Genomic DNA, 24374 nt, shown 5'->3' with positions numbered 1-24374 from the left:
TCTGCTCCGTGGCTACTGGGTGACCCCCTCGTCTGGGGATCTCCTCAGCCCTTCCCAGGAGGGTGGCACGGATGCCCCTCCGGTGGTACGCCTTGGGCTCTCGCATTCTGGGTCCTCTGGATGTCTGGAGCCTGGATCTCCTCCATGCCTGCTTCATGCCCTGGGGGACGGGGCTATGGGCCTCCACACCCTCTAGCAGACCGTTACGTGGGAAAACCTTTTGTATACAAGCGCGTTGATCCACACAGGTGTGCACACGGGTGTTCACTGTTCGTAGACATAAACTACACCTTTCTTAGCTGCTACTTCAAAGCACATTGTGCGCTGTCTGTCCTGCGTGCTGCACAACAACTTTCAATATTTAGTATTTACTGCTGTTCACACTCAGCTAGATTAACGTGATGGTGTTGTGTTTAGTATGTTGCTTTGTTTTTGTTTTTGTTTTTTTGCTTGTCTTCTCTTCTTTTTCTCTCAACAGGTGATCCAGGAGATTTTTTTTTTTTCTTTCTCTTTGTCTTTGTAAGTGCCCTTTCTCACTGTCCTTTTTCCCTTCTGTTTTTCTTTTCCTTCCTCTCGTTCTTTCTCCCTTTCCTATCCCCCAGTCATGTCTGTCCCATCTGTAACAACTGAAAATAAAATAAATAATAACAACAAAGTTTGATCAAATGGACCAATACGGCAATGCCATGATGATCCATTTGGCAAAATAAATCCATTTGGTATCCTTGTTGGTCTTCAGACAACAATTCTGACGGCTTAAGAACCAAATGGGACAGACAAAAAAAAAAAAAAAAAAGAAAAAGTAATGACTACTTTTTGAAACTATCCTGATTATACTTGTATACTTATACTTAAGGAGAATTTTGAATGCTAGACTCTTACTTGTGATAGAGTACTATCTTGGTGCATTAAAAATAATTTTACTTTTTAAGAATGGAATTATGAACACAGAAAATCAGAAAAATCACAAAATTAGAAAAAGTCAGATTTTGATCCACCATGCAACACCAACAGTAAAGCATCTAAATGGCAGCAGCTTCACTATCATTGAGCATTAAATGAATATGAAGTCATTCATTTGTGCTTGTGTAAAATATTCAAGTAGCAGGTTCCTCTTTATTTAAACTTTGCCATCCTGTGTCCTGCCCCAACCCCCCTTTTTTTCATTGCCTATACCTCACTCACGTTATTCAGGGTGTACATGCAGTTCATTGAGGCATTCAGGCATGTCAAACTCAAATTACATCAGGGGCTACATACAGCCCACTTTAATTGTCAGTGGTCCAGACCGGTGAAATCTTAATATAATGAAGAGAAGTGCAATTACAACAGTATTTGATTTTTCTACACCAGCCATTCCCAGAGTGCTGGCCCCCTTAAGAACCAGAAAATCCCATGGGACCAATCAAATTTTACAATTTCACTCTAATCAAAATACAAGAGAAAGTTATGCATTTCCTTCAAAGTTTTTTTATTGTTTATTTTTTAAATTTGTAAATATAAACACCTAAAATTACTGCTCTTTTACAGCAAATTTATAAAAATGCTTGTGGTAAGTTTTATGATTAATAACATAAACCACCTCCTCTTACCAATTTTAACTCAATTTTTATATAAATATATACATTTATACAAATATGTAACTGTATGTACTTAAGTGAGTGAGTAATTTCAAACTGAATTTCTGTTATTACTGCAGCTCACCCGCAGAGACCTTGACACCCTGGCCTACACGTAGAAAAGTCATTTCCAAAGAAAAATTTGGATGTAGAAAAGAAATGTTGTCTTTTTTGAATTAAACTGTAAGAAATAAATGTGTAAGATTACAGAAAAAAATCCAGATTATCCTATCATTATAAAACTGAAAGCGTTTTGTTAATTGAAAGATTTTTTTTTTCATTTAACTTTTTGTTTTACTGTGGCCCCATTGTTTTTTTTTTGTTGTTTTTTTGGGGGAGGGGGGGGGTCGTTTTTTAAAATAAATTCACAGTAGTGGAAAAACAGGAACTTTTCTGTCCTTCAGTTGTTTATCTATTACTAAAATACTTTGGTGCACAATGAATTGCCAGGGGAGAGATCCTTGTTAGTAGAAAAAGATGTGAAACTTATTAATATACAGTTAAAAGTCCATCATTTATGCCCTCCTTCACATTTTCCAAAGCAGTCCAGCAGTCCGGATTGGAATCACTGTCGGCCGATTTTGGGCCCCGGACCTTACTTTGACAGCTCTGATTCGTTCGTGTTGACAACTAATCCCGATCTGTCCCGTGTTACCATAAGTTTGACCTTAATTTCTTCCCGTAGTCACGTATGCTTTGCATTCTGGGATGCAGAATAGTAGAATTGAACTAGCCGTAAAATGAGCAGAAATTCTACACGCAGTCCAGAACACAGCGCCTTCTTCTACTTTTGTTGCTCCCGCCCCTGACACCCAACCGGCCAATAAGCGGACTGGACGTTCTCACTTGTTTTGTAGTGACGCACTTTGGTTCGCTTGGACTCCGTTCGGAAGTTTCTATGTGTGAAAGCAAAACATCCATGCGTCCGTCTGTTTTCTTCCGCTTATCAAATTCAGGTTCTCGGCTGTGATGGATCCTATACCGGTGGTCACAGGGCGAGAGGCTGTGTAAACCCTGAGGTGTGAGGAAAGCAGACATATTTTAATAATGCTGCACAGGTAGAGCTAGACTGAAAAGGTCACATGACTCCCTTACTTTTCAAGTTCCAAACACGGCATCCTGTAGTCCTGTAGTAATAATAAGATTAATAATAATAATAAAGTTTCACTTTCATTTTCAAATTGCTCTGATGGTGGTGTAGGTGGAGTTACGTGAAGCGATCTTAAATAACTTAAACGGCTTCAAGCCTGAACAGTCGCAGCGATGTTATTGGTTGAGCTTTACATAACGTTCACTTACTACACGGACCGAATGAAGTGGAGTGTACAGCGTGCAGAGATGCGCCCGGCTGAGCTATCCCCAGTATGACCATGGAGGTGACAAGCACGGGCGGCAGCCACAACCCGCTGGCAACTGCAAGCTTTTTTTCAAGAGTCTTTTTGTGGTAAGTGGGATTTCACGGCATGATCTAAATCTGACCGAGCGGTGGGGTAATCAGTTAAGAACAACAAACTCTGCTGATTTCATGCATACATGTTTGTATATCGTTTTAATTGTGGCTTTTCTGAGTTAACTAGAACTATGAAAACCTGTGCGTTTACAAGGGGATTTAATCTGTGCCAGGATGCATTTTTAATTGAAAAAAATAGTTTCTCATAACTTGATCACCATTGAAAAATCAATAGGATTAGCCCATCCCAGCAATGCCGTGCTCCATGGGTCACGTGAGGCAAGCTTTTGAAGAAATACTTCGGAATTTATTCAAAAGCCGGCGACGGTGTTTACATGCTTCAGACCATAATAGTGAAAACTGAGACTGATTACTTTAATTCAAAGTGGGTAGATCCACTTCCAGACACTGAAAAAACAAAACAAAACAAAACTCCTGGGTTATTTTATTAGGTCATAAAAAATACCAAATCCACAGAAAGTATGTGCAGCTTTTCGCTGGGAGACAGTGTATCATTTCTGTGCATTTATTTGTGGAATAGATTTTGAACAGCAGAGTTGAATCAGGTAGATCTGGACTTGTCTGAGTTTTCCAACCATAACTCATGAATGGGAAAACCAATCGTAGGCTTTAATGTAGCCCTCATGGTTTAGACTGGCTTAATACATAGTACAAATACCACACAAACAAATACTACATAGATATGTGGTTGGCCTTTTGATGTCTATATTGAAAGCATTGAGTAACTGAGTAATAACTCACCTCAGAATGTTCAAAGTGCACTTCTTTCTAGATACTAAGGGAGGCTTCACTACACATTCGCAGAGAATGATTAAACTGGGAGAAGCAGAAGACTTTGCTATGTTGTTGCTGTTACATCTGCTTTTCCCCTCTCCTAACCTGACGTACACTGAATGTCATACACTGAGACACCAGGCTATGCAAACAGGTGCTTATTAACAAGTGCTTTTACTGCCAGAAAAACACAGAGTTAAATTAAGGTGAATGGTCCCATTATCCTGTTTTTTTTATTCTCTTAAAGTTAGAGTCGGGTGCTTCTTTATTGTTAGTATTTCTTTGAAAAATGAAGTGGATGTGGGATGGTGTGTGAGTGTGTGTGTCTAGGGAAGGCGGACTTTGACAGTCATGCTAATCTGTTTGACATATATATAGGCTTCATTACATAAAGACTATGTGCCATTGTTTGTGTGCGTGTGTGTGATTTAAGCCAAGTTGATCTGTAAGGCTGATTTTTTTTAACCCAGACATCAGTAAAATATCATAAGTACAACAAGCCGAGCAAACTTTTTTTTCCTTTTTATCATGGGGCATTGTGTTTAGAATTCTGAGGTGGAAAATGAATCGAGTCCTTCTTTTGGAATAAGGCCGGAACATGACAAAATGAGGAACAGGTGAAGCGTCATGGATACTTTCTGTCTTTCTATTTCAGCTGGTTAACCCCTTTGCTGCAGCTTGGCCAAAAGCGAAGGCTTGAGGAAAATGACATGTATAGCATCCTTCAAGAGGATCAATCTGAAGCCCTGGGAGAGGAGCTACAGAGGTACTACACTGCTGTGTTGCGTTATTGAATCACTAACAAAAGTCAAATCTGAGAGATTGAGAAGATGATGGCTTAGACATCGGTCCTTACAATTTTCTATGACCAGTTTGAGAAGAGATTTATTTTTGAGTCAGTGAGTAATGTGTTTATGCATACTACCCAAAACCTTTTCACGACACATGATTTAGTCCAATATTGCCTTGAATAAAATAAAAAAATCTTCTACCCAGGAAAGTTATGGGTTAAGACCCTATGGATTTGGTGTCACTTCCTTTACATGTAGCTGGATGGTTGGCCTTTAGTAGTATTTATGAACTGGTCTTTTAATCAGCCCAGAAGAAGAAGTGTTATTATCTATTTATGATGCAAAAAAAGTCATTTCTAGCCAGTCTACCACAGTACAATAATACCCCAAAATATTTTTCTGGAGTCTGCCATCTATTGATGATATTTCTGTTTGTAATCACCTCCTCAGTCTGTTCATTTCCCCTGGTGAATTGTGCAAATATGATCTGTAGACAAGCAGGTAGATGTTGGTGCTTTGCCAGGAGAGACTGCATGCTTGTACAGTAGCTGTGTGTTTCTTTGAATTGCCAGGGAGTGCTGCTGTAGTGTGAGTCACACCTGATGTGTCATTCTGACAGGTCGATCTACTTATTCCTGTTTGATGTATTATCTCCATTCACAGCAGGCCAAACCCAACCTTACGCCTCCCTGAAATATCCCGATGCTCCCAACAGGCATCCTGTCACTAAAAATAACACTAAAGGTTCAACAGAAAGAGCTGTACTAAAGCTCATTACTTTTAAATAATTCAGTTCCATTTTATCACAACAACAGCCAACTTAAAGTGCCTTGTATTGTAAGATAAGACCCTATAATACTGCAGAGAAAACCTTAACAAGTCAATGACCCCCTTTGAGCAAGCACTTGGTGACGGTAGGAAGTCCATACTTTAATCTGTTTTCATTTTTAACTTGGTTTTAATAGTTTTTAATAGTAATTGTTATAAAATTGTTAAAGAAGTAGCTTCTTTTTTGCCACATGTGTAAATGTTCACAGCTCTCTCAGTCAGAGATGCTAACCCTCCAGCTCTCTGTGCCGTATGTTTGATGAAGATGTAAGTGGCAGTGGCACTGGTAGGTCACTGAATTGAATTGAGTATGTTGCCATTGTGCGGCCGTATGGCTCTCATTTGGAAGACTATATCCTAAATAGTTACATCGCTATTTGTTGTGTCTAGATTGACATAAAATGTTGTTTGCTGAACTCCAACTTATGGTGTGTAATTCTGTTTGTACCAGAGAAGTTGTGTGTGTTGTGTTAGTCCCCGAAGGGAAATTACCTTTCACAGTTACCTCATAGGTTAGCCTAATCTAATAATCTCCATGTTTATCTTGCAGATTTTGGGACCGTGAAGTTAGACATGCTACAAAGGAACTCCTGGAGCCAAAACTCACCAGAGTCCTTATAAAATGCTATGGAAGGTCCTATGCAATGGCTGGGATATTTGTTTTTTTCCTGGTACGTTGACTGGTCATGTGGAGGTGTCAGATGAGTTATTTGTAATGAAATAATAAGCATGCTAATGTACTCAGAGACCTTTCTTGTAACAAAATTTGGTTCAAATATCTAGCAGCCATTTGAACCCATTTCCTAAAGTCTGGGAAAGGATGAATGTAAGCTTGCATTCATTGTCTTTGTCATAAAGGAGACAATCAAAGTGATCCAGCCACTTCTTCTGGGGAAGATAATCATTTTCTTTGAGAATGGTGACCCTGATGATCAGAGAAGTCTTGGCATGGCGTATGTTTACGCTGCTGCGATGTCCATCTCCACATTTGGACTGACTATCCTCCAACATCTCTACTACTATCATGTCCTAAGAACAGGCATGAGGATTAGAGTGGCTATGTGTCACATGATCTACAGGAAGGTCAGTGAAAAATCAGTACAAATGAAGAGTTTTCAGCTTATCTCTGTCAGAAATATGTTCCAATGGTTCCATCTATACTTGTCAGTGTTGTGAAAAAATATTTCAGCAGTTAAGTAAAATTCCTCTCATCAGGCTCTCAGACTCAGTGCTGAATCCATGGGACAAACAACCACTGGGCAAATAGTGAACCTCCTTTCAAATGATGTTAATCGTTTCGATGAGGTAAGAGAATCATGTAGTCAAACACATGATGAGATTATTTAACTGCATTTGATGACATTTTTAAACCAAATTGTGCCCTTAACATCAAGCGCTTCACATATTTATGTGACATATTTATGTGTTTTGTAAAAAATTGTAAGTTTTGGAAAAGTGGTCCGGGATGTTTTCTGCACATCATCAATCATGCTCTCTGTAGATTACACTTAATCTGCACTACCTGTGGGTGGGACCTCTCCAAGCAGCGGTGATCATTGTTTTCCTTTGGTATGAGATCGGTGCCTCGTGCCTGGGAGGTGTAGCAGCCATCGCACTCATGATGCCGATACAGACCTGGTTTGGAAAACTCTTTGGCATCTTCAGGTAAGGACGAAGAATACAGAAGCAGGACATTATTGTTTTTGATAATAACTTTCTTCTATTATGCGCATTGTCTGCCTGTTTTTATACAAATTTGATTATATTTTTTTTGGCCTCTAATGTACACAGTGTAAATGGTGCTTATATTTGCAGGAGCAAGACAGCAGTCCTTACTGACAACAGAATCCGTATCATGAATGAAGTGGTGTCTGGTATCAGGATAATCAAGATGTATGCCTGGGAGAAACCGTTCTCAGCCCTGGTGACTGAAGTCAGAAGGTAAGAACAACATGTTTTATAAAGAATCAGCTATTTTTTTTAGAGGAATTTCTTCTTCTTATAATGTGCTCCCATAATAATAATGACTATAAACAGTATTTCAAAAAATCACAGTGGGCAACTGTCAAAATAAATATTTTAATAAGCTGACTCATCATCCCGCAGTTTTATGATTTGGAACGACCAATATGATTTATGCTTCGACATATCAGAACATGTGGAAATGAAATGAACTGAAAATATAAAAACACAGACATGTCTTTAGCTGTCTTTTAAAATAGTGAAAAGGATCGATGAACTTCAGGGGCATAAAGAAAGATCATGCCACAGATCAGGCTTGCTCCATCAGCCCAGGCACTTTTCTCATTTGCCAAACGAATGAGAAAAGAATGTAGGGTTCACATAACGTGTGGTTTCTCTGGAGGCAGAGATCTATGTTGAACCACTGTGCTCTACTGTAACAGTGGAGAACTGGTCCTATACATGTAAAAATCAAAGGAACGCTTTTTAATCAGATTATAGCATCAAGTCAGTTAAACTTCTGGGAATAATACAAACTGCTAAGTACAATTTTGAGCTGCTGCAGTGATATTTCTGCAAAATATATATTTTTCATTTTGATTTTCAGGCTGTGTTTGAATTCAGCTCTCAGCTCTATATGTTGATAATTTTCATTTCAATGAAACAATCTGACATCCTTTCATTCCTTACACATTACACAGTCCATAGTGTAGTCAGCATTGATATCCCACATGATTTTCCCTTTATATTTTTAGTTAGAGTATACAGTTGAAAACATCCTTTGGTGTGCCTCATGTTTTATGTGTGCTTATGAATCTCCTCATCAACAAGAACAAAGAGCCTGAGCATATAAAGTTAGGCATGTCTGGGAAAATGTAAAGAGATTTCATTAATAGCACTGATCTGTATTGGATTTTCTTATCTCTGCAGAGCTCAACAACTTCTTTAAATCACTGCAATCACAGTTTTTTCAGATAACCTCTTAGGGCCCGTGGGAGTACATATGGATTAGCTACAAGTTTTCAGAATTAACCACAGGGAGAATTCCTTATTGCTTTGATATACTGCTCTTAAAGCAGCTTAGATTTTCATTAATTAATTCATTAATCCTCAGCTTTCTCAGCATTCATGTCTGGTTAATGACAATCCTTTATGTTTGCTCTGCACTTTATATGTTAACTGTCACTTAGTGTTCCCATCAACACCTTCTGAGATTCTTTGAAAGAAACCCACTCAAAATCAGTCCTTGTGACGTCAAGCAGTAATCCATTGTAGCCTTCAAAACTTTCCATCCATCTTCAGCTTAAATTTACTTAGAATAACCACAGAGGAAATTTGTCACTACTAGTGACTAGCATTGAATGGGAGGCTCTGCCTTCTTCATTCTGCTTTTAAATACTTACCACATGTGAGTCAGAAGTCTGAGAGCGAAGTGCTCTATTGGGGTGATATGGTATAATGAGGTCTGCTTTTCAGGAGCCAGTATTTTAATATTGGCTATGCACAGACAGAGAGTAAGGAAGTCGGTGAAGCTTGAACTTTTGGTGTGGATTATACAACTGCTCAACATTATTTTTCTGTGTGAAAACCTGGATTGCATTGTAGTCACGATTAATTCAGCGTTACAGTTTCAGGAAGAATAATGTTTTTACAGTCAACCTTCAAGTTTCAATGACTCTTTGATAGTAAAGACTTCTTAAGATATCCACAGTTACAAAACTACTAAATATGTAGTAAATATGAAGTAATGTGTACATTTTAATTCTAACACAGTGTTGATTTATGGTGAAATGGTTTGTCTATCTTTATATTTAAAATGGATTTTAAGTTGTTTTTTAATGATTTGTAGAGAAGAGACAAAACCTTTCATCTTTATCAAAAAACAAAACAAAGAACGTTATGTTCTTTCCATTCATTTAGATCCATTAACCCTATGGAATTTGTCAAGCGCAAGGCCTCAGGCTTCGCGGCCTCTGCAGATGCTGAATCGTTACATTCTTGTGAGAGGCCCCGCACTGAATGTCCTTAGAGGCCGTACCAAAGCTTTCGACAAACTTTTTTTTTTAAAGCTGTTTTGCTAATGTTCACTCTAAAGTAAGCTCAAATTTATAAATAACTGTCATTTTCTGCTGAGTCAAGCTAAATCTATTCCCAGTATTCCCAGTATTAGCATTCCATCATTACCAAACGATATGTTGACGCTATGGTGGACTGAGCCTTTGGTCAAGGGAGCAAACTAACACATGACCTTGGTGTTGCATGAGATATGCTATATTGCCAAAAGTTCTTGCTCTTTTGCCTTCACATGCATATGAACTTGAGTGACATCCCATTGTTAATCCATAGGGTTTAATATGATTTAGGGGTATATTTATGGGAATTTTTGACCATTTTTCCAGAAGTGAGGTCAGACATTGATGTTGGACAAGAAAGTCTGGCTTACAGTCTCCGCTCTAATTAATCCCAAAGATGTTCTATCAGGTTTAAGTCAGGACTCTGTGCAAGCCAGTCAAGTTATTTCACATCAAACTCATTGATGCATGTTTGTTTGGACATTGTTTTCTGCACTGTTGCACAATGATGTTGGAACAGGAAGGGGCCATCCTCAAACCGTTCATCGCTCTATAATACCTTTTTCCAGTCTTCAGTAGTCCAATGGCGGGGTTTTATGGCCCAGGCAAGCCTCTTTGTCTTATTCTGACATCTTAGCGATGGCTTTCTTCCTGCAGCTTGTCCTGTCAAACCTGTAGCTCGAAGTCTTCTCTTCACAGTTGAAACTGAGACTTACTATGACCATTATTAAGCTGCGCTTGAAGCTGTTGTCCTGTGAGCCACCGATCACGGAAGCTGTTAACTCTCAGAAACCTTTTTCTCGACACAAACTACTTTTTGCAGTACAGTACTGTTCAGCTGATGCTCATGAGGGTATGGTACCACAGTGTGTTCCAACATTGCTTTTATGCAGACAGAGGGGGTTGTAAGTAATCCAGAAAAGCTGGAACACCTGTAAGAATTAGTAGCACCAGCTTTCAAGGCCTGATCAACCTCCATTGCTGCAGAACAGCTTTAAATTGTTAACCCATTTTCAGTTCCCTGAAAAATGCCTTTTTGTATAATTTGAAACGTACATTATTTTTCAGTTTTGGGAGAGTAGAAAAGGGTTATATAAGAATCAGTCCATTTACCATCCAGTGACCCTGTTCGCTGATTTTACATTGCCTACTGTACCACTTCCTGGCTAAAAAGTAGAAAACTCAGAACCACCGTACTGCCAGATTAAAAAAAAGTTTAACACAATTTGTAGAAGCACAGCGAGGATAAACTTGACCTACGTGTATTGACTAGAGAAACTTCACGAGGGTCTAACATTCAAACTGGGAAGCTTAAATACCCACTTAAAAAGACAATGACAACCACTGTGTGAGAGAAAATAAAAAAACAAAACAAAACAAGAAGCATCAATGTAAATATATCAAGAATCACATATTATACGTGATAAGCCTTGTTAACTCAATCTATGTAGGCAAATAAATATAAGACCAAAAAATACCAAAGATACACAGAAAATATGTGATAAAAACATGAATATGTAAACATACAATAATGGACAGAAAAAAATCAAAAAAACAAAACAGATAAGACCCTACAGAATTACAAAGAAGGCCCAAAAAATTAGATGACCCCCAATGAGCAAGCATTTGGTGACAGTGGGAAGGAAAAACACAGGAAGACAGGAAGAAACCTCTGGGAGAACCAGGTTCAGGGAGGGGCAGCCATCTGGCGCAATTGGTTGGGGGTTAGGGAGGAAGACAGGACAAAGACATGCTGTGGAAGAGAACCAGAGATTAATAATAACTAATGATTGACTCTAGAGTGGTGTATAAACAAAGGGTGAAAAGTGGTTAGTGAAGAAGAAACACAAGCATAAATTAGGTAGGGTTCAGGGTCAGGGTCACCTGATCCAGCCATAACTATAAACTTTATCAAAAAGGAAAGCTTTGAGGCCAATCTTGAAATCCAAACTGGAGGCTGGTTCAACAGAAAAGGGCCCTGAAAGCTGAAGTCTCTGCCTCCCATTCTGTCTACTACAAAAACCAAGGAACCACCAGTAAGCCAGTCTGACACCAAAGTGCTCTATTGAGTTGATCTTTAAGATCAGATGAGGCCTGATTATTCAAGGTTTGTTATTCAAGGCCTGATTATTCAAGATTGTGGGCGATCGTGGCTCAAGAGTTTGGAGTTCGCCTTGTAATCGGAAGGTTACCGGTTCGAGCCCCGGCTCGGACAGTCTCGGTCGTTGTGTCCTTGGGCAAGACACTTCACCCGTTGCCTACTGCTGGTGGTCAGAGGGCCCGGTGGCGCCAGTGTCCGGCAGCCTCGCCTCTGTCAGTGCGCCCCAGGGTGGCTGTGGCTACAATGTAGCTTGCCATCACCAGTGTGTGAATGTGTGCGTGAATGGGTGAATGACTGGGTATGTAAAGCGCTTTGGGGTCCTTAGGGACCATAAAGGCGCTATATAAATACAGGCCATTTACCATTTACCAAGGTCTTTTATGTGAGTATGTCTTTGCACTCCAAATAAAGTCTTTTGATTTTACATATTAAGCTTCCCTTTGTTCTTCTTTACTCCTAGGAAAGAAATTCATCAGATATTAAAAAGCTCCTACCTGCGAGGACTCAACATGGCTTCATTCTTTGCCAGCAGCAAGATCACAGTGTTTGTCACCTTCACTGTCTACGCCCTCCTGGGCAACACCATCACTGCCAGCAGTGTGTTTGTCACTGCATCCCTGTATGGTACAATTAAGCTCACAGTGACCCTGTTCTTTCCTCTGGCCATTGAGAAATTGTCAGAGACTGTTGTAAGCATTCGCAGAATTAAGGTAATTCTGTTCTGTCATAAATTGGAATACAAGTAACAAAACTGTAGCTGAATCTGTCATTAGTGCCATAATGACCGATTTACTACTTTTCTATTGTCTAAAATGTTCAGAGAACTTTATATGACAAAAATCTGAATTCCACTTTATTCCTACCAGTTTACCAGTTTCTAAACATCTCTCTAAGCATACATCTGACAAACTGCTATTTGGCCATTTGGTAGTCATTTACAGTGAAGCTGACTAATATTCATTAGACCGTGTGAACATAGTCGTGAATTAAGAATGGCTACAGCAGCCTACAGTGACTTGAGGCTATGGGGTAAATGCCCAATTTTGAATCTGGCAGTGTTGACTTAATGTTACGGTCTTCCCCGAGCCTGGTTCTGCTGGAGGTTTCTTCCTGTTAAAAGGGATTTTTTCCTTCCCACTCTCACCAAGTCCTTGCTCATCTGAGTAATCTGATTGTTGGGATTTTCTCTGTATTATTGTAGGGTCTCTTTAGGTTACAATATAAAGCATGTTGAGGCAACTGTTGTTGTGATTTGGTGCTGTTTAACTAAAACAGAATTGAAATTCACATGGTTCTCCATCATGGAGAATCCATCTATCAACTGGATCCTAAAGTGATGTCCAGATTGATTGCAGATATTGTAACTGTCCTGGAAAGAATGGATAAAAGATTGGTGGTGACATCAGAACTCTTTTTAGTCTTAAATGTAGTTGTTTTTAAATTTGTAGATAGGTAAAACAAGAGAACTGTGCTAATTTAGTTTATGTTTCAAAGCATGTGTGTCCATTAAATATCTTTCAAGAATTTTCTCCTCCTGGAAGAGCTGGAAAGCAAAAATCTCGCACTGCCTTTGGAGGGAAAAATGGAGAACGCTATTGAAATTGAGGCACTGACCTGCTACTGGGATAAGGTAAATTTGTGTAAAACTCATATTGATAATGAGTCAACTTACATATTTTTAAATGCAAAATTTATACCTTAATTAATACATTCTTTTCTTTTTTTAGAGTTTGGATGCACCATCTCTGCACAATGTTTCCATCACAGCAAAGTCACACCAGCTTCTCACAGTGATCGGACCAGTGGGGGCCGGAAAGGTCCGCAACTGACTTACCATTTAGCCTTTAGGTTAGAACATTGAGTATCAAAATTGTGTTTTCAGGGTCACATGTTTATAACATCTGTGTTTTCTTCAGTCATCTCTGCTCAGTGCTATCCTGGGAGAGCTGCCTCATGACACAGGCACATTAAAGGTCAGAGGTCAAATAAGCTATGCAGCCCAGCAGCCCTGGGTGTTCCCTGGAACCATCCGCAGCAACATCCTGTTCGGGAAACAACTGAATCCTAAAAAGTATGAGAGGATCCTCAGAGCCTGTGCTCTGAAGAAGGTGAGATATAATGCTGCTAGTTAACCAGTTCAGGTTAGGCCATCAGCTCAAGTCGAACCTCTCTTTACCCTCTGATGTAAAATCTTACAAGAGGTGGGCCAACAGCCTTCAAAAGTCAATCAAATTATAAATTCGGATATGCCTCAGTTTTATATATTAATATTTAATATAAATTAATATATAATTTATACAAGTGTATATATATCTATATATATATATATAGATATATATATATATGTTTAGTCTGTTAACATTTTTCACTATACTTTATAAATGTTTTATCTTTTACTGTATTTTTTACTGTACTATACTGCTGAGTGACTTGTCTTCTGCTCGTCAAATACATTTCACTGCAGTGTTGACCCTGTGCTAACTTGCATATGACAAATAAAACTGAAACTGAAACTGAATGGAAGAATACATGTATATAGAAGAGTTTATCCTCTGCTTTCTTAATGGACCCTAGGTGATCTTTTTGCCAGAAACCTGTGCTCTGTTTTAACAAAGTTTGTTCCTTAGAAATTACTGCCTTACTACTTTTTAGACAAGTGCCCTCATATTTTTACCTTTCTGCTTTCTATACTTATCCATTTGAGTTCTGCTATTGTGTCATAAAAAATCATAATCATATTGATTAATTGCATTTTTTGCTATAGCTTTAGGAGCAAATTCTGAAATTTGACTTTGGGATGTCACATATTTTCTTGAAAGTAAAGCAGTGTTAGTTGTGTTTTTCTTTTGTGGTCTCATTTGAAGTACAGTTGTGGTCAGAAGTTTGCATGCACTCATCCCAGGCATGAATGTCATGGTTATTTAACTGTTCTTTTTCTATAGTGGAATGATTGTACAGCACACATCTTTAATAACTTTAAAAACAAGTTTAAGCCTTTATTTGGGATTTTCTCTAATCTATGGGTCAAAAATATACACACAGCCTCAAATATATACATACAATCTTGCTAGTATTTAGTTCAATATCACTTGCAAGTTGCTCTTCAAACAGACACTTTTGGAGGCCATCAATGATCTTCTGGGTGATTCTGTGATTCTGTCTGGATATTTGACCACTCTTCTTGGCAGAAATTGTAGAGTTTGTTTAAATTGGCTAGTTTCCTGGTATGGAGCTGGCTCTTACCGCTAAGGTTTGAAAGCCTCACCTTTGTTCCTCTAAACATACCTCCTCATTGTGGTCTAACAGCTCAGTCTTTCTCTTGTCTGACCATAGAATGTTTTATCAGAAGGTATTTGTTTGTCCATGTGGGGAACTGCAAATTTCACTCAAGCTTGAAAGTGTTGATTTTGGAGCAGGGCCTTTTTTCTATACAATCGTTCCATTCTGGAACAAGAACAGTTCAAATAAATCTTTAAAAACTCAAAATTATCATGACATTCATGCCCGTGATGATTGTAGGCAGCTTACGCCTCCATTGTTTCAAATTCAGGACCTGCAGCTGTTCCCAGATGGAGATCTGACTCTGATCGGGGACAGAGGGGCCACACTCAGTGGGGGACAGAAAGCTCGTGTCAACCTAGCAAGGTATATAGACATCATGTAGTAAGAACGCTACCTAGAAGAAAACTTACACGTATTGTTTCACCCTGACGCATTCAAATGTTTGTGTGAGTTTCTAAGGAACCTAAACTAGAGGCAACAAGTAGCTAGATGTTAGGGTGCATGTATTTTTACCCTGCAGGCATGCACACACTTGTGCTGTTACATTTGCTATAGTTTATGTGAAAGTTCAGTCTTTTTCCTGACAAATAGATTCCCCCACTGTGTGTCCTTGTTTTCAGGGCTGTATATGAGGATGCAGACATCTACCTCCTGGATGACCCTTTAAGTGCTGTGGATGCAGAAGTTGGAAAACATCTTTTTGAGCAGTGAGTAATAAACAGTTCAGTGCTAATTATCTGTATACCCCGATTAATAATGGTGTCTAGAATCATGCTTATGCTCCACAGTACACACTGCATGATTGAAGTTCATGTGAACTTTTTTAATTCCATTCCAGTTCAGTTTTATTTATATAGAACTATTTCAAAGCGACAGTCACAAACATGCAGTACAAAGTGATATCAGATTATTTCTATAAGGAGAAACACCCTCTTATTTATCAAAATCAGGTGTATCTGTGGCCTGCTGAAGAACAAGTGTCGTATCCTTGTCACACACCAGCTCCAGCATCTGAGGACAGCTGACCAGATCCTGGTCCTCAAGGAGGTTTGTCCCCCTTTATGCTGGTTTAAGTAGGCAAGGGTTGCACATGTTTGCATTCACCAGTTATAGTTTGTTACTCTGAGGTGTATAATCTCTGAGAGTGAGCTCCAGCACACGTTGATCTCCAGTCCTCAGCTGAGATTTCCATTTCCAAATTTTTATTTGATGCATTTAACAACACAAAGTCTCTGGACCGGATGTGTTAATACAAAAAAAAAACTCAGTTACAGAAGTTAAGGAAACATATTCATTTAGATGAAAAATCTAATTCAGTTTTTCAAAACAAGCTTCAGCTGCATGAAAGAGATCCAGATCAGCATTATGTAGAGTGATGTCAGGTGGTTAGGTTAGCTTAGGTGACGAGCTGAAAAGTGTCAGGGATAAACAGGCAACCTGGCTTTGTGTACAGTTCCAATTAAATCTCCTTGATCCCCCTTTTAATGTGTTCCCCTTTATTCACAGGTTCTGAATTTTGTAGAAGGAGCTTCAAAACTGATTTTTTACGGTGGTTTTCCAATTTTCCAAATTCATAGAAATGATTTGCTCCGAAGGAAAGCGTTCCTTCAGATGAGCCTTTTTGGCTTTTTTGTTATTAAGTACTGACAAACACATTGCTGCTTATTTTCATTATTTGTTTCTCCAGGGTCATATCATGGTCCAGGGAACCTACAGTGAGCTGCAGTCCTCTGGCCTGGATATTGTGTCCCTGCTGAGAAGTGATGAGGAAGCACATTCAGTTGGGTCATGTTCGGTTGACCCAGAGAAACTGTCTTTACGCAGCCAGTGGACGATTCGCTCACAGGGGTCACACTGTTCTTCCAGCAGCCTCCTGCTACCAGACAGCAGCTGCACTGATCAGCTTCCTGTAGGTATATTTCCAAAAGATTAGATTAAGAGTCCCCATATAAATGGCAGCATTTTGTAGTCACTGAATGACAAGGATGGACAAAAGTAGAAATGAATAGTGTGGGTTAAAATAGACCTGCAAGTCTATTATCTCTAAACTTATTTTATTGTTTTGCAGGTTGAAGTTGCTCAAACTATTACAGAAGAAACTCGAGCTGAAGGAAATGTTAGCGGCCATGTTTACCTTAAGTACTTCACAGCAGGCTGTAACACTTTGGTGTTAATGGTCATAATACTGCTCAGCATTATAGCTGAGGTAAGCACTAACCCTTCAAAACCCTTCCTGCACCCTTTCTGTCTCCAGATGTTACCTGTCTGTATTAACTGTTGTCAGTATCAAATCCCTCACTGTACAATCATGTGGAAATGTCACAGTGACTCTAACCTGACTTAACCTTCCCACCCTCCCACACATTTCATGCAACTTGGTTTCCTCATGCTCACAAGTGTTTCAAAAATTGATCTAAAGAGAGGTCTGTTTCAACAGGTTGCGTATATCCTGCAGGACTGGTGGCTGGTATATTGGTGAGAACTTTATCAATGTGGATATTTTTAATGGCAACTACAGTATGCAATAGCTTAACTTTATACTGTTCATTTGACAGTTTTTTAAATTAAATTAGATCAATTATCATTTGCTGTGTACATGATTTGATTGTCTTGTCATCTGACAGGGCAGGGGAGGAGTTTTCTAACAGCACAGCCACTGCTGTTAGCGTGGACAGTGGAATGAACGTTACTAGTTCAGTTCGAAAGTTTGATCTCACTTTTTACCTTAGTATTTATTCAGGTAAGCCTATAGTTATACCAGTAGTTCTTGTTAGAGTCTTCGGGTCTAATATCTAATATAGTCCTCCTGTGTTTACTTTTAGGTTTGACAGCAGCAGCTGTGGTCTTTGGTTTTGCCAGGAGTTTAGTGATATTTCATGGGCTGGTGAGATCAGCTCAGACTCTGCACAACAGCATGTTTAGTGCTGTGCTCCACACTCCTGTTAGCTTCTTTGATGTCAACCCCATAGGTGAGGCCTAAACAGAATTTATTTTAAATTTAAGAAAAAGCGTTGGATTACATCAGGGGTATATCCTGCCTTATGCCTTTTTGTGCATTGGCTATAGTTTTACAAATAACCCAGTCTATTTCTACCAGGAAGAGAACTGGAGATAAAACACATCCCTGGCATATTCCAGTTTTTGTGAGAACCAGTCTGTCTGTGAGTTCTCCAAGATGACATTGGCCTTAAACATCTAAAAAAAACCTCTCTTAAGGTCTATTAAGTTCAATTCAATCCAATTTTATTCATATAGTGCCAAGTTAGAACAGCCACATCAAGGTGCTTTGGGAAGAAACAGTGGAAAGGAAAAACTCTTTTAACAGGAAGAGATTTCTGGTAAAACCAGGCTCAGGGAGGAATGACCATCTGCTGTAACCAAATGGGAGTCAGGAGAGGAAGTCAGGACGAAGTTATTATTACTCTTTGGCTCTCTCATCCACAGCATGTCTTTTGTCCTGTTTACCTTCCTTAACCCCCAATCAGTCGCAGCAGATGGCCGCCCCTCCCTGAGCGTTGTTCTGCAAGAGGTTTCTTCCTGTTAAAAGGGAGTTTTTCCTCCCCACTTTCACCAAAGTGCTTGTCATAAGGCAATGAATGGTGAAAGCATTGATTTCTATGGTGTAAAGCTTCATGTTCAGAACATAGACAGCATAAAGATGGACGTAGTGATATCACCCACTGATGTGGATTGTCCAGGTAGCTTCAATGTTAGCGTCTTGCTAGAATTATCCCACCAGAGCATACAGTACACGCTAAGAAAAAGGACAAAAATTACACTTGCCTACATCCTTAACATGATAATGGTGCAGGGGTGGCATATCTTTGCTTTTACTGATTGAATGATTTATTGTCTTCTCTTTATATAATGTTTCTGTTTCTTTTCCCTTGTTTCAGGTCGAATACTCAACAGGTTTTCCAAAGATGTCAGCCAAATGGACTCCATGCTACCTATCACTTTTGTGGACTTCTATCAAGTGAAGACTACTATACTTGCTATATACACACGCTATACTTCGGATTCACTTAAAAGGATCCTTCAGTAATTTGAGTATTTCTGATTATGCGATGTTGTTTTAGTTGTTTTTACAGAATGCTGGCGTTATCGCGGTGGCAGCCTCAGTCATCCCTCTCATCCTCATCCCTGTTGTTCCTCTCCTATTAGTCTTTCTGTACTTGAGAAGCTTTTACCTCCGTACCTCACGTGATGTCAAACGTCTTGAGTCAACAAGTGCGCTTATTTTTATTACGATCCTATCATAAACTCATCATTTTAAACTGTAGGTTCAATGATGCTGGCTGTTTAACAGTTTCTTACAGCTAATCTTTGCTTTTCTTACAGCTCGGAGTCCTGTCTTCTCCCACCTGTCCTTGTCTCTTCAGGGTCTTTCCACCATCAGAGCCCTCAAGGCTGAGGAGAGGTTAAAGAAGGCATTTGATGCCCATCAGGACCTGCATTCAGGTTTACACTTTATGCACTCTTTATGGATGGTTAAAACTGAGATTTTCTAGCTGATTTTCAAGGATTTCAAGCGATAAAGAAAACTAATCCTCATAGTTCCAAGTAGAACTGGAATTCTGGATAATTTGCTCTCAGTCTGTCAATGAATACCTTCTGGGAGCATACTTGTAAAGGCATTTTCCCTCTTAGGAAAGTTTATCACAGGTCAATTCAAAGTTGATCATTCGCTCAACTATCTCTCCTAAGAGGCCTTGGAAGATAAGCCGTGCGTCTCCAGCTGAAAAAAAGTTAAAAATGTTGTAAATCAGTAATGATAGTAGATTAATGATAGTGAAGAAACCTGGAAGACTTTAATTCAGTTTTATTTATATGACAACAGTCACCTCAAGGCGCTTTATATTGTACAAATCGCTTTATAATAAATTATATGTGTGAGATGTTACGGACTCATGAAATGTCTTGTAAAGTTAACCTGCTCAAAAGATTAACCTGGTCATCTTCTTTATAATGAAATGCATTTTTATCGTCTTGTTGCAGAGGCATGGTTTTTGTTCCTGATGACCTCCCGCTGGTTTGCACTACGCCTTGACAGTATTTGCTCCATATTCATCACTCTCACAGCATTCGGCTGCGTCTTACTCAGACATGGTGAGGAACTACAGCAGCATGCAGACAAAGTGTCTCACAATAGGTGCCTTATATTGTAAGGTAAAGAGTCTGTAACAATACAAAGAAAACCCCAACCATCAGAGGACCCTCTTAGAGCAAGCACTTGGTGATGGTGGGAAGGAAAAACTCCTTGATTTATTTTATTACAGCAATTACGTATGCTGTAGGTATTAAAGGTACTTTACAATGGTTTGAATATCTATCTAACAGACTCTAATTTGTTCATGTAAATGGAGAGTCCTCTTCACACACTAAGGTTAGTTATGGAGTTCCACAGGGTTCAGTGCTAGGACCAATTCTGTTTATATTATACATGCTTCCTTTAGGCAGCATCATCAGAAGACATAGCATAAATTTTCACTTCAGTTCAGTTCAGTTCATTTTTATTTCAAACATGTGCCTTTACAGTCATTACAAAATATCATTCCATTTTTTGTTTGAAAAGGAGTAGGCAGAAGTATATACTTATTTCTAATTATTTCTACTTCTATGCAGATGACACCCAGTTTTATGTATCTATGAAGCCAGGTAACACACACCAATTAGTTTAAGTACAGGAATGTCTTAAAGACAGACTTCTTCATTGCCTCCCTGTTAAATCCGGAATTGAATTTAACATACAAGGTGTGGAATAATCAGGCCCCATCTCATCTTAAAGACCTAATAGTACCCTATCAACCCATTAGAGCACTTCCCACTCAGACTGCAAGCTTGTTTGTGGTTCCTAGGGTATTTGAAAGTAGAATGGGGGGCCGAGCCTTCAGTATTCAGGCCCCTCTTCTGTAGAACCAGCTCCAATTTTGGATTCAGGAGACAGAGACAAACTCTCTACTTTTAAGACTTTTTTTTATAAAGCATATATTTAGGGATGGATGAGTTGACCCTGAATTTTCCCTTAGTTATGTTGCTATAGCTCTAGGCTGCTGGGGGCTTTCCATGAGGAGTCTTTCTTCTTCACTCTTTATGTGCGTATACATCACTCAGCATTTATTCATTAGTTATTGTTAATCTCTGGCTCTCTTCCACAGCGTCTTTGTCCCGTCTTACTCCCTTCACCCACAGTCAATCATGGCAGATGGCTGCCTCTTCCTGACCTGGTTCTGCCGGAGTTTTTCCTTCTCACTGTCGCCAAAGCATTTGCTCGTAGGGGATCATATGATCGGTGGGGTTTTCCTCTATATTATTGTATGGTCTTTATCTTAAGATATAAAATGCTTTAGGCAACTGTTGCTGTGATTTGGTGCTATATAAATCAAATTGATCTGAATTGAATTGAATCTGCGCAACAGGTCAAGAATATACAATGTAGATTAATAAGATTTGCCATAAATGGATGTTTATTAAAACCTTTACTTAAACTATAAGAAATAAAGGAAAGAAAAACCAAACAGTCCCAAAACTTTTAAGCCAACCAACCCCTTAGTGGGCTTAAGGTATTTAGCAAACTAAACACAGTTAAATGTTTAATTTAACTGTATTTAGTTTGCTAAATACCCTAACCACACACACTGAGTTAATCCAGAAGAAAGTCCTGAAGTAGCCTCTGATTTCTGATCATGTTTTGGATCCATTAGGCCTGGAGGCTGGAGAGGTGGGCCTTGTGCTGACCTATGCTGTAACACTGATAGGAAACTTCCAGTGGACAGTGAGACAAAGTGCAGAGGTGGAGAACATGGTAAGAACTGAGTGATGACATTTTGTATTTCCATTGTTTTTGAATGAATGATGTTCATGAAAAAAAGTGTTGCTGGGTGAAGATAAATTTATTTAATGGACAGTTACATGGAGCAATGTTTCCATTTCCCTTAAACCTCTCAAACTTTGATCATACCTGATTTGTACAAAAACTTTGGACACTTGACTTCTGCACTTACAGTAATGTATGCTGTACAAATTATAAAACCCTTTGTAGAAAAGTTGGAATTTTTGGTTTTGGGGTTTCAAAAATATAAAACCGTCCTGATGCCTATGAATGAAAGTTAACATAGGCTACAAAAAGCATAATTGGAAAAGAGTTCTTGGCTTTTCAGATGACATCGGTGGAGAGGGTGGTGGAGTACACTGAGCTAAAGAGTGAAGCGCCCTTGGAAACTCAGCAGCGTCCTCCCTCTGATTGGCCGAGCCAAGGAATGATAACCTTTGATCGAGTGAACTTCTTCTACAGCAAGGATGGACCACCAGTCCTCAAAGACATCAACGCCACGTTTCAAGCCAAAGAGAAGGTGACACATCTGTTTGCAGAGAACAGCTGGTTGGGTCTGAGTGATGATCAGCTGTTGATGTTCTGTGTGTTCCTCTGGGTCAGGTCGGTATTGTGGGTAGAACAGGAGCGGGGAAAAGCTCTCTGGTCTCGGCTCTGTTCCGCCTGGCAGAGCCCCAGGGGAAGATCTACATCGACGGTGTTGTGACCTCTGAGATCGGCCTCCATGACCTGCGGCAGAAGATGTCCATCATTCCTCAGGTACAACATCAAATGACACCTCAACTGCCTGAAGAAAAATATGAAGAAACAGTTACAATCTCACTGTTACAATAATGCTATCCATTTGTTATTTTTCTATTAATTAAAAATGCTATATCATTTATTTTCAGTAAATTAAACTCAAAACACAGATTTTCAAAGTCATGTGGTACTGCATGCCTTGTGTTACCACATCCATATCCACCTTTGGTACATAGAATTAATGCCGAAGCAGTGTCTACTGATTTTTCTGCCCGACTCTCCCCTCTGCTCCCCCAGGACCCAGTTCTCTTTACTGACAGTGTGAGGAAGAACTTGGACCCTTTCAACCAGCGCACTGATGAAGACCTGTGGAAAGCTCTGGAAGAGGCTAGTATTTAATCAGCACACCCAGATTTGTCGTTACTGCCCACAGACCAGCTACAGGTTTCTCCTCTCCATGTTCACCGCAGGTACAGATGAAATCTGTGGTGGAGGAGCTGCCTGGGAAGCTGGAGACTGTCCTGGCTGAGTCAGGCTCCAACTTCAGCGTGGGCCAGAGGCAGCTGCTGTGCCTGGCCAGAGCAGTCCTGAGGAAGAACCGCATCCTCATCATCGACGAAGCCACGGCCAATGTGGACCCAAGGTCCTCCAGATATGTTACCAGTACAGAGAGCTCCTAGACATCCAGTAGTTTTCTCAACACACTTTTCCCACATGATTCTCCAAGTGTTTTTCTTGTTGTTACTGCAGGACAGATGAGCTGATCCAGAAAACCATTCGGGAAAAGTTCAGAGACTGCACTGTGCTCACCATCGCTCATCGCCTCAACACCATCATAGACAGTGACCGTATACTGGTAACTCATCTATTCCGACTGTAGCTTTTTAATTAATTCATACTGTTAGGGTACATAGATGCGCAAAAATTGTTCCTATGTTAACTGTTACACCACCACATGTTTTCTGTTGGCCTAAGGTGCTGGACAGTGGCACCATCCAGGAGCTGGACTCTCCTTTCGCACTGCTGCAAAACAAGGAGGGTGCTCTCTACAAGATGGTGCAAGAGATGGGTCAGGCTGAGGCAGCGGCTCTGCTAGAGTCAGCAGGAAGGTGAGATGAAAAAGTCCCTTTAAACATAGCTGAAAAATCTGCATCCACACCGTTTTCATGCTTTCCAGCTTATCACAGCAGCTTGAGCAAAATTCTTTTACACTTTTCTGTGGCTGCTGCAACTTTAAACCAGTTGAGGTCTACTTCCAACAAGTCTCTCTCACACCCAAACAGACAGAAGTTAAACTGTGACGTGGAGTGAAACACTGGAATCAGCTGAACACTTGCAGCGACCTCTGAGCACCGCAAGCTCCTACTGCCTCCAACTGTGTGCAGCAACTGGGCCGTTTGATGTTTTCATGCTTTGTGATCTTATTTGATCTGTGTTTGTTTTTAAGTTATGTTGAAATCATAAATTATGGTTACATCGTTCACATGTGAACGAGCTACTCTGTATGATCTGTAAGTTTCAGAATTTGACCTTGAATTTCCAAACCGTTATACTTTTTGTACACGATTTTACATAAAGTTCATGTAATTTGTAACAGTTGTCTTCTTGACTTGCCCAAAGTAAGATTTGATTTCGGTATTGCATCGTGGTAGAAAAATATTTGCCAAAAAAGGAAGAAACTACACAATGCAGTGTGAAATGTGTGGGCCTTTTATGTAGTATTTGACAAAACAAGTGTGCAAAGTTGAAATAACTTAAACATTCAGCAGACAGCTCACACTGCAGTTTCACTTTCCTCCCTGGAAATACTTCAGTCAGCATTTAAACTACACAAGGAACAAAATATTTAACACTAAAATCTTGTGAAGCTTTTTCTCAAGTCTTTAAAACATGTAGTTAAA

General features: G+C 39.5%; 1 protein-coding gene across 1 annotated transcript; it reads left to right on the top strand.

Moving 5' to 3' along the window:
• Positions 1-2631: 2631 nt before the first annotated feature.
• LOC100701074 (multidrug resistance-associated protein 4) lies at positions 2632-24323 on the top strand. The gene is made up of 31 exons (XM_005449942.4): positions 2632-3063; positions 4520-4630; positions 6034-6154; positions 6342-6566; positions 6699-6788; positions 6985-7148; positions 7299-7424; positions 12079-12328; positions 13141-13248; positions 13346-13435; positions 13535-13726; positions 15169-15263; positions 15521-15607; positions 15851-15947; positions 16588-16809; positions 16969-17106; positions 17338-17375; positions 17525-17640; positions 17723-17869; positions 18797-18876; positions 18980-19130; positions 19242-19361; positions 19899-20009; positions 21605-21705; positions 22061-22252; positions 22336-22491; positions 22771-22860; positions 22944-23116; positions 23224-23329; positions 23449-23582; positions 23757-24323. The coding sequence occupies exons 1-31, from the start codon at positions 2984-2986 to the stop codon at positions 23782-23784; spliced, it is 3939 nt and encodes a 1312-aa protein (XP_005449999.1). The 5' UTR covers positions 2632-2983; the 3' UTR covers positions 23785-24323.
• Positions 24324-24374: the final 51 nt, after the last annotated feature.

The sequence above is a fragment of the Oreochromis niloticus genome, linkage group LG23, assembly GCF_001858045.2.
Source record: "Oreochromis niloticus isolate F11D_XX linkage group LG23, O_niloticus_UMD_NMBU, whole genome shotgun sequence".
Lineage (NCBI taxonomy): Eukaryota > Metazoa > Chordata > Actinopteri > Cichliformes > Cichlidae > Oreochromis > Oreochromis niloticus.
This window is presented reverse-complemented; position numbering and strand designations above follow the sequence as displayed.

Coding starts and splice junctions, on each gene's coding strand:
- LOC100701074 (XM_005449942.4), top strand. CDS start 2,984: ATGACCATGGAGGTGACAAGCACGGGCGGCAGCCACAACCCGCTGGCA. Junction 19,131..19,241: donor CAAACGTCTTGAGTCAACAA/GTGCGCTTATTT, acceptor CTTTTCTTACAG/CTCGGAGTCCTGTCTTCTCC. Junction 23,117..23,223: donor ACGGCCAATGTGGACCCAAG/GTCCTCCAGATA, acceptor TTGTTACTGCAG/GACAGATGAGCTGATCCAGA.